Source organism: Hemicordylus capensis, chromosome 2 (assembly GCF_027244095.1).
Source record: "Hemicordylus capensis ecotype Gifberg chromosome 2, rHemCap1.1.pri, whole genome shotgun sequence".
Classification (NCBI taxonomy): domain Eukaryota; kingdom Metazoa; phylum Chordata; class Lepidosauria; order Squamata; family Cordylidae; genus Hemicordylus; species Hemicordylus capensis.
In genome coordinates this window covers 272,611,907-272,630,111 of record NC_069658.1, presented here as the reverse complement: position 1 = coordinate 272,630,111, position 18,205 = coordinate 272,611,907, and the positions used below count along the sequence as shown (strand labels likewise).

Here is an 18,205-nt window from a genome sequence, read left to right as displayed (position 1 = left end):
TTATTATTGTTTTTGATGTTGTTGTTGTTTTGGTATTGTACTTATACTGCTTTTCAGGAAAAACATTCTCAAAGCAGATCATATAGCAAAACTGTGGGGGAAAAGAGTTTCCTGACAAAGATCCTGTGCTGGGACAGATAGAGACAATTGCTAGCCCCCTGCTAAACAGAAGAGAACCACCACTTTAAAGGTGCCTCTTTTCCCTGTTAGGAAGATATCAAAAATTTATGTTTAAAAGAAGACTGACATGTACACTTGTAAGGAAAAACAATTATTTCTGACCGATTAGTGTGCTTTTGGCTAAGCTCTCACATTTCAGATGAGCTGACACTCACAACTGCCAGATTAAATTTCCTCTTCTAATGCTAAATACATAATAGGAGCCAAATTTAGATTCCTTTTAACTTGCACAAACATTTTTAAACGACTTTATAATCCACATCAGCTGGACAACTCACACTAGAGAAATATCTCTATGAGTTATTACTTTACCAGTGTTCTCCCTGAATTTTATCTTTTCCTTCTTACCCTTGAGGTATAGAACTTCTTAATACATCATACCCCCTCTGTTGCTTTAAAGATGAACTTCCGTGCTTAGAATGCAAGAGAATGATGGAATTCATGCCAGCCAGGCAAACACTACGGATCAACAGATTGTCTTGTAACTGTATCTTAAGAAGTTCTTTATTTCAAACCTTGACATCACCAGAAATTAATTATTTTTTCAGGAGTTCAGATCCCCTCCCCCAAGCTCTTGAGGCGATCCCCCCTCATTTTACAGAATTTCCCCCCATCAAATGTAATAACTTATCTTAAATTCTGATGACCTAGTTTGCACTAGAAGGGAAATAGTCACCAAAAAAATGCAATATGCTCTTCAAGTTAAAATATTTTCGATTTGTTGCTCTTTAACATGAAAAGGATCTATCTATCTATCTATCTATCTATCAATGACTCACTTTGTTAAACAACAAAGTGAATCTGTTCTATAGGCTGTATGAAAATGCACTGAACCATGTTCATTGACATCAAAAGTTGTCATTTCTGTTATTACATAAGATTTATTGACACTTTAATAACATTATCCCTACTACCCACCCAAATAAGGCTGACTCAGTTATTTCTTCAGCCACCACACTCCTCCTCTCTCCTACCACTCCTAGTCCGAGGACTACTTACCTGCTGCCTTTGTTGGGCTCTATAGTAGAGGTGAATGAGTGGATGGCAAACTGCTGTGCTCCTCCTCCTTTCCTGGCTCTGCTTGGGATAGAGGAAAGCCCATTGCCAGTGGGGAAGGCTTCAGCAGGGCCCAAGCCAAGAGCTTGGAGTGAATGGGGACACTTGACCAGGGCCCTGGGGGTCCAGGAGCCAGGGCTGTTGTGCCATGTGGCGGAAACTGAAACTTAACTGCAGAATATCAGACTTAAGGAAGTCTTTTCTTATGAACATGTGGAACTACATTTCCCAGCATGCACCAGATATCCAAGAGAATGCCCAGCTTTTCTATTTAACTGTAGAACTTAAATCAATCTCCTTTTCTAGACCTTTTCTCTCCTCTGATGGCATTTAACTTTAACAAAACTAGGCAGGATGCGCTCCAAACTCATTCCTTTGATTCAGCTCCCTTATAACTCAGGCTGAAGAAAGTTGCCCGCGACTCCTGTAACTCATTCTTGCACTTTAATCTGCAACTCTTTCATTATCTGTTTCCTTCTGGGTATCTTGACTGTAATTAGTATTTAGATGCAAACTTTGTTGCTAAGTTATATATCTGTGGGTAGTGATTACAAGGCTGGAAAAAATCCCTAGAACCTCAATCAGTTTCTCAGCTGCTGGGATATCATGGTTAATTAGAACATGGTTAATTGAACATGACATACTCAGAGGTGCTTTGGATACTCCAAAAATGCAGCATGAGGGTAAGCATGAGTGACTTAGGCTTCCTTTCTTACACTCATCTGAAGTGAGGAAGATGTTGTTTTCCTTTATGGGGAAATGTATGGTTTTCTGATGCAAGGATAGAGCCTTCACTTTCCCAGGGGAGCAATACACATGTGCTTTTAAATGGAATCTGAAACCAAAGTAGAGCTTGTCATTTATGCTTCTTTTCTTGCTGTTTCCTTGGAGCAACTGAAGCAGGTTTTGGAAACCAGACCTTTACTGCTGTTTGTAATTTACTGCAAATTCACTGTATGTCATATTATAGGAAAATTGGTTGTAAATAAGATCATGGAACCTTATATTTGCTTGCTATAGAATGGCTGAAGCATGATTTAAATTAAAACATTATCAAGTGATTTGATGGTCTGATTCATGCAAATTGATTTCTTTAAATAGTTACTGTACATTTGATGATTGGCAGCTGAATGTGTGAACTGATTCCATCAAAAAGCAGTGTGTTTGAGATGTGTGAGGCATCAACATTCTGTCTGTGGTATGATACCTGTTATGACCCATTCATACATGCAAGTCATCATTAGATCTTACTGTCACCTAGTGATTAACAAGCATGTGTGGACCAAGACTACATTTATGAACAGAATTTCAAGCCAAATTCCCACCTCTGTACTCCGGTATCACCATCATTAATTTTAGCTGTGTAGAAGACAACTGGACTCTTGTTTGCTACCGTAGGTGGGGAAGAGGGGGACACATTGGTTTTGAAATTGTATAATAAATGACCTAAGTAATAACTTGGAGTTCTTTTTTAAAAGGTGATTTTGCCAGGACGACAGCTGGTGACCACTATATTTCTCATTTTTGCCAGCATGCAATCAAGACTAGGTCATATCTTTTGCAATGATTCTATTCCACAATTTTATTTATTTATTTATTTATTTTATTACATTTATATTCTGCTCTTCCTCCAACAACCCTGTGAAGTAGGTTAGGCCGAGAGAGAAGTGACTGGCCCAGAGTCACCTAGCAAGTATCATGGCTGAATGGGGATTTGAACTCAGGTCTCCCCAGTCCTAGTCCAGCACTCTAATCACTACACCACAATGGTACAGCAATATACATGGTATGACAGGGAAGCTTATGAAACAACTCCTCACTTAATTTTTTTTACTAGGAGAGGGAAGACATTTTATGGGGGGAGAAAGTAAGCATATGAACACAATGGGGTGGGGCAGGGGGAGAGACAGGGATGGAGCTACCTTCTCCCCAGACTATCATTATTTCACAGTGTGGCACTGCGTGCAAGCAGCCTAACCCAGGCTGGGCTGCCCTAGTCTGGGTTAGTCTGCTCATGAGAACAGCCTTATAGTCTTACCCAGCCCAGTTTCTGGCTAGGAAGGAAGTGAAGGGGTTAGTCTGTCTCCTGGGAGGCTGGCAGAAGCTGTATGGAGGAAGGCATTCCCTAAACTAAGTGCCAATTATCCAGTACTTATACAAGTGAATGTCTCCCCACCGGCTAGGCTATTTAAAGCTTTATAGGTTAAGACAAGCATCTTGAATCAGGTCTGGGAACAACAAATATTACCAGTGTGCAGAGAGCTTTGTCCACACTAACCAGATGACACCTGCAGATTTGGAGACCCTGGAAGTGGAAACAGAATAATTATATGAAAACAATACCCAGCAAATGTAGAGATAAAGACCTACAGAACAGACAGAGCTCTAGTTTTAAGAGACTGCAAAGTGTGAGTCTTTTGACAAGGATATTCTTGATCTAGGATTTAAAAAGCAGGCTCTTTCTCCACTAATATAGCTCTATTCTGATGCTGCCATCGATGCTTTGAAAGACACAAAGCAAGACTTCTCCAAGTAGCCTCTGGTAGCTCATCAGAGGTTGCTATGCAGGCAGTCATTGTGTCCTGTATTTTGGTGATGCCTGTTGGTACCTGCCTTTGCACAAGCTGTCAACAAGGTTATCTAACAATAGGACTTTTTATTGATACATTTATAATGGCTGCCTTAGAGGAAGCTTTGTGGGACATCCACCAGCATCAATTAAAAATAGAAGCACTGTGACACACATTTAGAGCTTGGAGGAATTTTACAGAGGCCCACTAATTCATAGCATGTTTTCAGGGTTCCTTCATGCTCTCGGTGCCTTTAGTATTTCAGATCCATTTGTATGTCTGGTAAACGCGACGGCAAGATGAATGTCAGTGGTAACAAGAAGTAAGACACACACAACCTCTTGTGTATGCTCTGCCAAGCTAAGTCTCCAAGGGGCTTATGTTGTTGTTGCACTGCAAGAAGCTGATGGCTGCCTGTAGGAGCTCTCTGTTAATAAAGAACCTGTTACTGAGGATTTGGTCCAGTTGTGTATGACCCAGGCGCGGCTCGTGAACACGCCTCCGGGGGGTGGGTGGGTGGCTTCTTTAAGGTAAAGGGAGCTGGTGCTCTGTGCTGCCCAGCAGCACCCACAGCGGGAAATCGCCTCCGCCACTCACCTGGCTCCCACGGAGGCAAGCCCCCACCAGCGGCCAGGTGAGTGGCGGAGGTGATTCCCTGCCGTGGGGGCTGCTGGGCGGCACGGAGCACCGGCTCAGTTTACCTTAAAGAAGCCGCTCGCTGCCCCCCCGGAGGCACGTTCACGAGCCGCGCCTGGTATGACCCTTGGACTTAACAGTGGCGAGGATGGGATCCTCGTGAGATGGCTGTCCTGATGTTTTCTGCACTGGAACAACCCACAAGTGAGTGGCTGTTGTTGGTTATTTAGGCCCAGAGGCCTTGCAGAAGACTAGGCCCGATAAGGCCTTTTTGCAGTCAGTTAAATGAAGAGCCCTTTGTAAGCATGAAGGCAGGCCTGTGAGACCCTCATGGAATAAATAGATAGGGGTTCCCAAAGAGAAAGTATGGGTCATCTTGATGCTTCTGTGGAGCACTGGACCCCCTTATGTTGAGAACCTGGAGCAATATTTTGTACTCCATGATACTCCAGAGGAAAAGAGGATGCCAACTACATGAGATGTGAAACATACCACTTGCTTGGCAGTTTGACATATCCAGATAAGCTATGCTCTAAGACCTTTACTAAACTTGTGAAATGGCCTCAGGACCATTTTTCACCTAAGCCCTTGGAGATTGCTGAACTTTTTCGTTTTCACAGAAGGGATCAAGAAGTGGGGGAAACCATTGTGGCTTATGCTACTGCATTACAGAGACAAGCAGAATCCTCTAACTTTGGAGACACCTTGCAAATGGCTCTGCAAGATCAGCTGAGGCCACAGAAATGGAAGCATTCAGAAACTCCTCCTGACGACATCTGACCATACCTTTTTAAAAGCCTCAGAAATAGCCTCATCCTCATGTCATGTCAGAAATAGTCAGAAATAGTCATTCTCATGTCAGAAATAGCCTCATCCTCATGACCGTACCTTTTTTAAAGCCTCAGAAATAGCCTCATCCTCATCCTCAAGTCACAGGAGTTGCAACCTGTGAGTATGAGTGAACCTCCCAATCATCCCCTATATTATATTCTGAGTCAAAAGGGCAAAACAGAACCCAAGGGGAAATGCGGGTGTTGTGCCAAGCCGGGACATAAGACTGTTAACTGCCACCTCTCAAATGTGACATACTGGCCGTGTGAAGAAAAGGGGCATGAAGAATCAGTGTGTCAGTCTGACACATCACATAGGAGCAATGGTAAGGCCCAAGAACATTGCAGCAACAGTGACGTGCAACAATGTTGGAGCAGCTATCACAGCATATGGGTACTAGAGAGCAGTGATGACAGCAGTGAAGAAGAATTAGCTGCTTTCAGTATTGCATTTGTACAGACTCCCTCTTTACAAGAGGAGGATACAGAGCCCATATAGATCACTCCTCTTATAGATGGCAAAGCACTTTGTATGGAACTAGACACTGGCTCAGCTGTGTCTGTTATTCCTCAGAAAGAGTATGAAATGAAATCCAACAGTTTGCACATGTGGTCCATATTTAGTGTTGGGCATTGTTTGGGGGAGCTTTGATGTTCAGTTCAAAGGAACAGTTCAACATTATAGAGGGCAAAGCACTTCAGATGCAACTAGACACTGGCTCAGCTGTGTCTGTTATTCATAAAATGTTTCTCAGCTCTGTTGTTAGAGCACTCAAAGCAACATACAAGAGAGGCGAAGGAAAGAACCAAATGACAAATTACTTTGGCTCCACCTTGGTGGATATCTGCCATTAATCATTTCCTGGATTTCTTTAAATATTTTAACGTTCAGTCCTCATTATTTCCTTATCCCAAAGCAATAACTGCATCCACCATTTTACAATCAGCCTCTGAGATAACTGATACCAATTAGATCAGAGACAGTGGAATGTCAAATAAAGAGATGTCAGTTTGAATGTCCTCTCCCCCATCCAGTGCCCCAGGAGATTTTATAACAGCAGAAATGACTAGCAGTGCCTGGGATTCCTATACATTTCTGTCAGAACCACTGGGAAATCTCCCAAGAGTGAAAACGCTCCAGTTAGTTGCTGTCCCCCACCACACACACAAACAGTACTTGCTCCATTCTATTGATGAGAGGTCTCTGGGGGAAGGATTACAGGAACCCTGTGGGAACACTTTAGATAGAATGTACTAGACATCTAGTAGAATGTGTGCATGGGAAAGCAGAAAGAGACCTACAGGATGTTCCAGGTCCTCCCCCAATTGGCAGTGATTTAAATATCTCTCAGTTTTAAAATGTTTTGGGGTGTGGGAGGGATTGACTATACACCAACACATACCCTTTGTTACTTTGAATGGAAAGCAGAAAATCTTTTCAGATGTTTGACTTATCAGCTTTATACGGGGGGGGGGAGTTAATTAAAGATATCGATTTCCCTGATTATTATGAGCCATATCTGACATAGTATTTGTAGCTTGATGTCTGTAGGTATCAGGAACTGCAATGTCTTTGCTTTTCCCCAGCTTTGACAGGGGCTGTGTATAAACTCTGCTAAGCAAAATTCTTCCATCTGATTCAATTATGCACATTAAATCTATTTGCATATAACTGAGGAATTATTTTGCATCTGCTAGGCATGGGGAGAAGAAAGGTGCACTGAAATCACCAGGTACTGTGCACATTTCCAATATTAACTTGGGAACCATAAGGACTAGGAACATCCTCTTATAAAATAGAATTCCCAAAGTCTCAAATGTGTCTCACATACTCGCACAGTGAGACAAGGCTGTAATCTTATGCACACTTATGTGAGAGTAGAACCAATTAAACTCGGTAGGACTTCCTTCGTAGTAAACATATAGAAGAGGACTGCATATGCAATTCCTAATACAATAAATACAGCTACCTAAAGGTAGACTTTACAACATCAGGCATAAAGAGTATGCACACGACTAGAGGTGTGGAGGGCAGGCGGGGTGAACACTATGCAAAACTTACCATTTTCAGGTAAAGATTCAGATAAAACAGAAGGGGACAGAGCAGAACCACATAAGGAGCAGACACAAGGCTGTGCTAGCTGGTCAAAGAGATCAAACAGCCAAAAGAAAGATAGCACACACACCAGGTAAGTGATTCAGTGTATAGGTGCTTATAGGCCAATGCCAGAAGCCTTTGAGCCCAAATGGGCAAGCTGGTGTGCTTGGTTGTTAACGAAGAAATAGACATAGTGGGCACAACAGAAACATGGTGGAACAGTGAGAACCAGTGGGACACTGTTATCCCTGGATAGAAACTCTATAGAAAGGACAGGGAGGGGCTCCATGGAGGTGGAGTAGCACTGTATGTCAAGGAAGGGATAGAATCTAACAAGCTAGAAAACCTAGGTGGACCGGAGTCCTGCACCTGTGGGTGACAATACAAGGCCTGAAAGGAAATGTGCTGCTGGGGAAATGCTATTGCCATCCGGATCAAAATGCTGAAAGTGTCTGGGAGTAGCAGAAGGAAATCAGGGAGGCTTCAAGGAGAGGTGGGGAAGTAATAATGGATGACTTCAATTACCCACAAATAGACTGGGTAAATTCATAGTCAGGTAATGACAAAGAGGTCAAATTTCTAGATATGTTGAATGACTGTGCCCTAGAGAAGTTGGTCTTGGAACCAACCAGAGAGAAGGCGGTCTTGGACTTAATCCTGAGTGGCACCCGGGACCTGTTGCGGAATGTCAGTGTCATGGACCCTTTAGGGAACAGTGACCATAGTGCGATCAAATTCACCATACATGCAGGGAGAGAATCACCAAGGAAGTCTAACACAAACACTTTGAATTTCAGAAGAGGCAACTTCTCCAAAATGAGGAGTATGGTGAAAAGAAAATTGAAAGGGAAAATCATGAGAGTCACTTCACTCCAGAACACATGGAGTTTACTCAAAACCACAATACTAGAAGCCCAGTTAGAATGTATACCCAAAAGGAGGAAAGGCACCACCAGGACCAGGAGGATGCCAGCATGGCTAACAGGTAAAATCAAGGAGGCCATTAAGGAGAAGAAGACTTCCTTCCAAAATTGGAAGGCCTGCCCAAATGAGGAGAACAGAAAGGAACACAAACTCTGGCAAAAGAAATGCAAGGTGACAATAAGGGAGGTGAAAAGAGAGTTTGAGGAACATTTAGCTAAAAGCATCAAGGGGAATAATAAAAACTTCTTTAAATATATCAGAAGCAGGAAATCTGCCAGGGAGGTGGTTAGACCATTAGACAATGGGGGAGTAAAAGGGATGATTAAGGAGGATATGGAGGTTGCAGAGAAGCTAAATGAGTTCTTTGCATCTGTCTTCACGGCAGAGGATACTGAGCATATACCTATTCTTGAACCAGGCTTTTTGGGGACGGAGGCTAAAGAACTGAGTCAGATAGAAGTGACAAGAGTTGATGTTCTAAACTGTTTTGAAAAATTCAAGACTAGCAAATCGTCAGGGCCAGACAGCATGCATCCAAGAGTCTTTAAAGAACTCAAATGTGAACTTGCCGATCTCCTCGCTAAAATATATAACTTATCTCTACAATCAGGCTCTGTACCAGAGGACTGGAGAGTAGCAAATGTAACATGGATTTTCAAAAAGGGATCCAGGGGCAATCTGGGAAATTACAGGCCTGTTAGCTTAATGTCCGTTCCAGGCAAACTGATGGAAAGCATGCTCAAGGATAAAATTGTAAAGCGCATAGAAGAACAGGCCCTGCTGGGGAAGAATCAGCATGGCTTCTGCAAAGGTAAATCTTGCCTCACAAACATTTTGGAGTTCTTTGAGAGTGTCAACAAGTGATATAGTATACCTGGACTTCCAAAAAGCTTTTGACAAAATTCCTCATCAAAGACTCTTGAGGAAACTTAGCAGTCATGGGATAAGGGGACAAGTACATGTGTGGATTGCTAACTGGTTGAAGAATAGGAAACAGAGAGTAGGTATAAAAGGAGAGTTTTCACAATAGAGGGATGTAAAAATTGGGGTCCCCCAGGGATCTGTACTGGGACTGGTGCTTTTTAATTCATTCATAAATGATGTAGAAGAAGGGGTAAGCAGTGAGGTGGCCAGATTTGCAGGTGAAACCAAACTCTTTTGGGTAGTGAAATCCAAAACAGATTGTGAGGAGCTCCAAAAAAGATCTCTCCAAACTGGGTAAGTGGGCAACAAAATGGCAAATGTGCTTCATTGTTGGCAAGTGTAAAGTGATGCACATTGGGATGAAAAACCCCAACTTCAAGCATATGTTGATGGGATCTGAGCTGTCGGTGACTGACCAGGAGAGGGATATTGGGGTCATGGTGGACAGCTCGTTGAAAGTGTTGACTCAATGTGCGGCAGCTGTGAAAAAGGCCAATTCCATGCTAGGGATCATAAGGAAGGGGATTGAAAATAAAACTGCTAATATTATCATGCCCTTATACAAAACTATGGTGTGGCCACACCTGGAGTACTGCGTACAATTCTGGTCACCACATCTAAAAAAGGACATTGTTGAACTGGAAAAGGTGCAGAAGAGGGCAACCAAGATGATCAGGGGCCTAGACCACCTTCCTTATGAGACAAGGCTACAACACCTGGGGCTTTTTAGTTTAGAAAAAAGATGACTGTGGGGAGACATGATAGAGGTCTATAATATCATGCATGGTGTGGAGAAAGTGGATAGAGAGAAATTCTTCTCCCTCTCACATACCACTAGAAACAGGGGTCATCCCATGAAATTGATTGCCATGAAATCTAGGACCAACAAAGGGAGGTACTTTTTCACACAACGCATAATCAACTTGTGGAATCCTCTGCCACAAGATGTGGTGACAACTAACAACCTGGATGGCTTTAAGAGGGGTTTGGATAACTTCATGGAGGAGAGGTCTATCAACGGCTACTAGTTAGAGGGCTATAGGCCACCTCCAGCCTCAAAGGCAGGATGCCTCTGAATACCAGTTGCAGGGGCATAACAGCAGGAGAGAGGGCATGCCCTAACCTCTTGCTTGTGGTCTTCCAGTGGCATCTGGTGGGCCACTGTGTGAAACAGGATGCTGGACTAGATGGGCCGTGGGCCTGATCCAGCAGGGCTGTTCTTATGTTCTTACCTTCCCCCAGATGATCGTTGAATGTTGGTTGGAACGTGGACCGTGCTCCTACACAATCCACGCTGCTCTTGGCAGCGTGGATCTCCAGAGGCTATGACAGGAGGCTCCAGAGGATCTCCAGAGGCTGTCTTCAGGAATCCCATAATGCATTGTGCGACGAGTGTGGTGCATTGGGGGATTCCCCCAGGAGTTGGTTGCAAGCAGCCCAAGCATCTACCCGAAACCCGGCACCAGAGTTAAAGACGCACTTGAGTCACACCCTTAACCTTTGCGAAAGGCTAGGGTAAAAAGCAGGGTTTGGAAGGAGGGAAGTGCTAGGTATGTCCTTACTCCTGATCAGGGGCGTAACTACCATTAGGCAAGGGGAGGCAGTCGTCTTGGGGCCCCACTGCCTTGAGGGGGCCCCCAGAGGCACATCACATGACTCCTCACCTGCCCATGTTGCATCCCCTATGAATTATGTTGAGTCTTTTGGCAGGAGCGTAGCAAGGTTGGAGTGGGCCCAGAGACAGGATTTTAAAATGGCCCCCCTCACTGATGCTCAGCTCATGAAGTAAAGAAATCTTAAATGAGGCTGAATAGTAGTAACTAGAGAGAGAGAGAGAGAGAGAGAGAGAGAGAGAGAGAGAGAGAGTAAATAACACCTATGTGCCACAATAGAACATCATCCTAAATTATTGTTTAAAAGGTTTTGTAAATTGTGGACGATGCAAGTCATTTAATGGTACTAGAGAAAGACATGCTGTTCTGGTAGCTCGAGGTCTTAACACCCACATCAGTTTCAGAGGATGAATACAACTGAAGGCCAGGTGGGTGCTCAGTGGGGGGAGTCAGTCATGTGACTTGCCTCTGGGCCCCCCCCCCAAAGCAGTGGGCCCCCAGGCAACTGTCTCCCTTTGCCCTATTATAGTTATGCCCCTGTCTCTTGGAGATCAGCAGGAGCAGAGAGTAAAAAAACTAGATTCAATGTGTACTAGATTTTCACCATATTCATAATGGGGATGTGAGTGGGAGTGCACTATATATTGTGAAGTGTGTTTGTGTGTGTCTATCAGCGAGGGGCCCATTTTAAAATCTTCTCTCTGGGCCCCCTCCAACCTTGCTACGCCCCTGCTCCTGATGCTGCACACGAGCAGCCTAGCCCAGGCTAGGTTGCCCTAGCCTGGGTTAGGCTGCTCATGTGAATAGCCTTATAGTTTGTTGTTCTGGTTATATAGAGAGACAATTTTGTCCTGCTGGTTAAGTGCTGCAGATGTTTGTATTGAAGCTGCAAAAGCTGTTCCTGTCCCTACAAGTCAATCAGAGCTGGGTTACCTTTCAGAATAGTTCCATAACCCCTGCATTTACTGATGTGCTTGTTTTTGTTTTTGTTTTTAAAAGGTACTCAAGGAAGCTTTACAAAGTGTGAACATCATTACAATACAATATAAAGGCACATGTTTTATTTAATTATATCTTTACAGCACCCTTCCCAGCCTTAAGGAACTGGGTCCCACATGGTCCCCCGCTGAGCTTCACAACAACCCTGTATGGTAGACTAAACCGGTAGTTTGGTTTTAGGAGAGCTAAACAACTTCTACACATGGTTTTTGGTCCCAGTGGTAGGAGTAGGAGAAAGTATCCTACCAGCATGAATATAAGATTAGTGTTTTTCGCTGTAGCTCATGCTCTTTAAATTGCCTTCTGGAGTTTGAATATCTTAATATCCTAAATTAATAAAGATGCCTGTTTTAAAGTGTTGTGATGTTTCTAGAATAAGAGGGAGGAAAGTGAGTGCTTTCTTTAACCACCCCCCTTGCAGAAAAAATTCTTCTGGGGTTTATGAGAGAGAGATATTAATTCATCTGTACAGTTTCTTATTCCAGGATGAAGCAAATGCATACGTAAACAAACCGTCTTCTTCCGTGTGACACATCTAGGTTACAGTCAGCTTTTCAAAGAAGAGTTTGTTGCCAAAAGTTAGCCATCAGCAATATAGTGCAAAATGCAAAGAGGAAACTGCAAAAAGAAGGGAAACTGCAAGAATGCTCCTAAACCCATTTAAAAAACAATAAAAAGAATTGACAGTAAAATAATGAATGATTATCTAGCATTTGTTCTTAATGTGCTTGAGAAAGAGTCACATGGCTAGGGTGTTCTTTTAAAATCATTTTAATCTGATTGACAGATCATTTATAGGAACATAGGAAGCTGCCATATTCTGAGTCAGACCATTGATCTATCTAGCTCAGTACTGTCTTCACAGACTAGTAGGGGCTTCTTCAAGGTTGCAGGCAGGAATCTCCCTCAGCCCTATCTTGGAGAAGCCAGGGACGGGATCTTGGAACATTCTACTCTTCCCAGAGCGGCTCCATCCCCTGAGGGGAATATCTTACAGTGCTCACTCTTCTAGCCTCCCATTCAGATGCAACCAGGGCAGACCCTGCTTAGCTAAGGGGACAAGTCATGCTTGCTACCACAAGACCAGCTCTCCTCCATAGAGATAGAAGACGATACGTTATCACAGATAGAACATAATATGAATGTTGAAATTTAAAGTGATCAACATATAAACTGCACAAGTGATTTATTCAAAGGCCTCCTGACGGCAGACACTAAGAGCCAACTGAAATGCTACCGTACCCACAAGTAGGCCACTGAATTCCCGTGTTGCAGGGATTCATTTTAAGAGCTATTCCACATGCAGGTGCTCCACTTCAGTGCTCCACTCCCTTGATAACTGTTGCCATCACAGGTGAAGAGATGCCTCATATATTTGAGTTGATGAATGGAGTAAGATGCTTTTCAATGTCATACCTACCCTGCACACATGCTTGAGGAAACACTTTTTGGCAACCTTCATGAAGGGACTATACCTTTCAAACTCCATGTTTGCACAAATGTGGATTAGAAAAGAGTTTCATTCTAAATATATGAAAATGAATTATTCATCATGGAGTCTGGGGAAAATCTACTTGCTTGCTTGCTTGCTTATTTATTTATTTATTTATTTATTTATTTATTTATTTTTCATATGTATGTAACGCCTAACATACATATCTCTAGAGGGTTTACATAATCTTTAAAATTAAAATGAAATTAAATCCCAACAGTAAAACAATTTTAAACCATTCAAAATGTAAATAAAAGCCCAATACAACATGTGTGTCTTAAATAATTTTTTTGAGGGCAGCCAGAGAAAGAGAAGCTCTGGTTTTGAAAGGGAGCACATTCCAAAATACTGGGGCAGCAACAGAGAAGGTGCAATTCTGAGTTGTCATTGAACATGTTTGTGGCAACTGCAACTGGATCTCTCCGGCTGATCTCAATAGCAAAGGGGTTCATGGGGAAGGAGACAATTTCTTAAATATCCTGTGCCGAAGCCATTAAGGGCTTTGTAGGTAATAACTAACACTTCGTATTTTGCCTGGAAATACAGTGAAAGCCAGTGCAGTTCTTTTAAAATAGGGGTAATATGGTCTCTTTGGGTTGCCCCAGAGACCAATCTGGGTTCCACATTCTGCAATAGTTGCAGTTTTTGGACTATGTACAAAGGCAGACCAACACAGAGCACAGTGCAGTAGTTGAGCTTGGAGGTAACATATGCACCATGGAGCCTGGAGGTAGCATATGCACCATGGATGCAGCTGGAGTATTAGCTGCAGCTGATGAAAAGCACTTCTGGCCACTGCCTCAGCCTGAGAAACCAATCTGATTTGGATCCAGAAGTACTCTCAGTCTACACACCTGCACCTTCTGGGGGACTGTAACCCCATCCAGCACAGGCTGACCTAAATTATTTTTTGAATTTAGACCCCCACCCCCAATTAGTATCTCCGTCTTATTTGGATTTGGTTGTTATCCCTCATCCAGCCCAGTAATAGTCCCTGGAAATGGAAATGTTTCTTCACTTTGGTTAGAAAAAAACAAGCATGCAGAGCAGGCCTGCTCAACCTAGGCACCTCAGCTGTTTTTGCACTACAGCTCCCAAAATTCCCGGCCAGAGTGGCCAATAGCCAAGGGTTATGGGAACTGTAGGCAAAACATCTGCAGGAGGACTGAAGTTGAGCAGCCCTGATGCAGTGTCTGTAGACTCAAGACACCCAACTGGAGGAGATCCATAAGCGAAGACAAGCCCAGTGGGAACTCCTGAGCTTCCATCTATAGGACACTCAATGGACAGCCAGTGAATGGGAGAGACATGAGGGCAGCAATCTGTAGTTGGTTATCCAACCACAGTTGGGCTACCCCAACCAGTGGATAGGGATAGGGCCCCACTCTTCTCTCACCCTATCTTTAGGAGAACCATAGTATGGCTGAGCTGAGAGGAGAGGGAGGGCACTGACTACCAGATACAACAAGAAACAACAAGTTGGGTGAGGAGCGGAAGGGGGAATCCCATCTCATGCTGAGAGACTGTAGGAAGTCACATGATCATTCCACCTGCATATCAGTTCTAGGATTCTAAAAATTGCTACAATAAGAACTTAACACCAGCATATATTTGGCTGCTAACTCCATCTTTTCTCTTTTGTGGCAAGCCACTCAGTGGCAATAGCATTTCGAAATGCAATTAGATAACGAGAGAGAGAAAATCTCCAGCATCAGAGAGCTCACTAAGATAGAGATCAGCAAGGGTTAGGGTGTGCAAAGCAACATGCTAAACAGCTTTGGCAGATGGATGCTGCTGATACTATAGGTCAGAGCTAGCCCTAAGGGTGCCATAAATATAATTTATCAAACTGACATACTGTTTGCCAGCTCTGGCCATATAAGGTATTGTGTCAGAGCTATGGGAGCATCAAAGGCAGGTTTAGGGAACCTCACGTGACAGTAAATGGCAGTAAACTGGCAGTAAACAAGTTGCTTTCTTTACACTGGGCACCACAGCCTTCTTTCCAACCTAATTCTTTAAAAGTTCAAAACTTTGTTGTTTCATTATGTCACTCAGGAGTGTGTGGAAATCTGGTGAATTAATTAAGAGTTTCCTGCTGTTTAATCAATCACTGCTTGAGGTCTTGGCTGGAAAGTTAGCAATTAATCTAATTTGTTGTGAAGGGAGATCCAATGATAACTGAGCATCCATACTTAAGAGACAGTCATTTTTCCTCTTTTGTATGCCATGAATCTTAAATAAGAATCTGCCTCTTCAGGGAGGTGAGGCTAGTGGGCAAAATCCGTTCCTGCCTAGGTTGTTCTTCACCCTAATATAGGAATCCCCAGTGCATCCTGGGCTATGACTTGCAATTATTTGGCTAGAGGAAAGGTTTCTGCCACTTAAAGAGGTTGTGCACATGACCAGTACAGGGTCGCGGAGGGTGGCTGGGGGCAGGGATGGGACAGGGTTGAACCTACCTTCTCCCCAGACAATTGCTGATCTCTTCAGTGACAGCGTGTGCCCACACAATCCATGCTGCTCCAAGCAGCATGGATCACTAGAGGCTGTGAAAATGAGTCCTGGCCTCCAGGCAGCCCAAAATGAGCAACGCAGTGCAATGTGGGATTCCCCCATGAGTCTGGTGCTCTAGGCACCCGACTGTGTGCACTTGGGCTGCATGCAGCATGAGCGCACGCACGCACGCACACACACACACAACTCTGGACCTGGGGTTAAGGGTGCGTCTGAGCTTTCTAACCCTGGTTAAGGGACAGGCTAGTTGGTGTGGGGGTGCTGGGATTGGGAAAGATCCCAGCACTCCACATGAGCAGCCCAGGCTGGGCTGCCCTAGCCTGGGTTGGGCTGCTCATGTGAATAGCCTCATTTTCACAGAAGAGCAGTAGGCTGTACTTTCTACAAGATTTGAGCTGTCCGTTGGGGGAGGAAAGTTGCAGGATTCTTCCAGCCAACTAGCCGGAGATTGTCCCTGTCACTTGAGACGTAATGGCAATACTGGAATTGAAGTGGCTACCTTTGAGGGATGCTTTGATTCAAGAAAGAGGGCTCACTGTGACAACCTCTGGTTGGTACATCTGTGAACCAGTTAGTACAACTGAGTGAAGCAGTCTATTCAATCTGTACAGTAGTATAACAATAGTACTGGGAAACAACACACATCTAGTTTCCCCATTATGTCCACCATGTGGAGGACACTGCAAACAAAATGCATTTGATTTCACCCTAATAAGGAACCAGGTCGAGCCTTTCAGATGCAAATAATGGGAAAACCAGAAAAGGAAGGAGACAGTGGAGAAAGCGGTGGTGACTGGCTGTGTGTGTGTGTGTGTGTGTGTGTGTGTGTGTGTGTGCCTCAGTAGAGTTGTGGTGTAGGCGGGTTGAAGGGGTAGACTTTGTTGGCTTCTGGGTGCTTGCGAGTGGAGCCAGCAGGAGAAATGTGCCTCACAAAAAGCACGCATGTGCTCAGGGAGGGAGTAGTGGCTTGTGGACTGTGTGGGGACAGCTGCTTGCCTGCCTGTCCTTAGGAATTCCAAGTGCCAAAGGCAGTGATATAGTTGCAAATCCAGGAGTGCAGGTGCTCTCCATGACAGCCCCCATGGCCATGCTCACCACAACAGACAGAGAATCCGAGAAGTTCCATTGCCTCATCCCTGAGCATCCCCCATCCACTACACCCCTGGGTGAAGGAGTGGCACCCACCATGTGGGGCTCCCTTGGAGTGGGCTAAGCAAAGGGAGTGCAGAAAGCCCAGAGAGTGTGAACATACACAAAATAAAACCAGAGGAGAGAGGAGAGGAGCTGCTTCCTTGATGCTTCCCTAATGCCGCAATTCTTATCCAAAGTGGCTTTGAAGTGGCTTTGCTCATTGGATACACTGAGAGCCCCAATGGAAAAGCTCCAGGTGTGAGGTAGCAAAATCTGACTGTTTTTCAGGCAGGCATTACTTTTGCAGCAACATCTCCTGGGGATGCTAATTCTGACATTACATGTGTCCCATTTTTCTTTAAGAAGCTGCTGACACTCCATCAAATATCTACCCTTGCCCTCTCTTCCTGGACTTGTCAAGAGTCATTCGGGACAACTGATCAAAACCTCTCAGCTTTTATCAGCACAGTCCATTGCCAGTATCTCTTTTAGAAAGCCTAGCACATTCTTCTTCTACCATTTCCCAGCTTTTCCCACCCTTCTTCTTTGTCCTTAATGCCAGGTAGCAGATTTTTGACAGGGGGTGATGACTTTGCTGGGGGATGCAACTGCAGTCATTGCTACTGGGCATGGTTTGATGGCTCAACATGCTCAGAAGCAGAAAGGGACAGAGATACTGATCTCTCAGCCATATGGAACTATAATGGCAGATACATCTTTCTGTGTTATCTTCGACAACCAGAACATTGATGCACAGGCAAACAAATATTATTACTGTCTTACCACAAATCTAGGAAATCCTCTTGCTGAGCTGCCGTGGTGCAGAAAATAGTGCGAAACGACTGCAGCTAGAATTGTATGGATGTCTTGACCATTAAGTAGGACAGGTCAGAGATGCTTGCAAATCCCCACCACCACCAGCAGCGATGTGTGTGTGTGTCTGTGTGTGTGTGTATAATCTATCTTTTAGTAAATGGCCTCAAGGTATAAAATATAAACACACAATATAAAATATAACACAAAATAAAAACACAATAAAACACAACATGAAAAACATGACAAAATATCACAGCAGGGCACAATGGCATGGGCAGCACATACTCCTGGGGAACTGGCTGCTCAGGTGAACCTCAAGTGCCACTATATGCCTGAATCCACCCAACAACAACAACAACAACAACAACAAAAAAGAACCAGGGTGGAGCATCCAGCAGGAGTTCCCTGTCCTCATCCTC

At 44.0% G+C, this 18,205-nt stretch overlaps 1 protein-coding gene across 1 annotated transcript; it reads left to right on the top strand.

Moving 5' to 3' along the window:
- Positions 1-6,749: 6,749 nt before the first annotated feature.
- Positions 6,750-9,800, top strand: LOC128346183 (uncharacterized). The gene is made up of 2 exons (XM_053299183.1): positions 6,750-7,461; positions 8,168-9,800. The coding sequence occupies exons 1-2, from the start codon at positions 7,322-7,324 to the stop codon at positions 9,156-9,158; spliced, it is 1,131 nt and encodes a 376-aa protein (XP_053155158.1). The 5' UTR covers positions 6,750-7,321; the 3' UTR covers positions 9,159-9,800.
- The last annotated feature ends 8,405 nt before the right edge of the window (positions 9,801-18,205 follow it).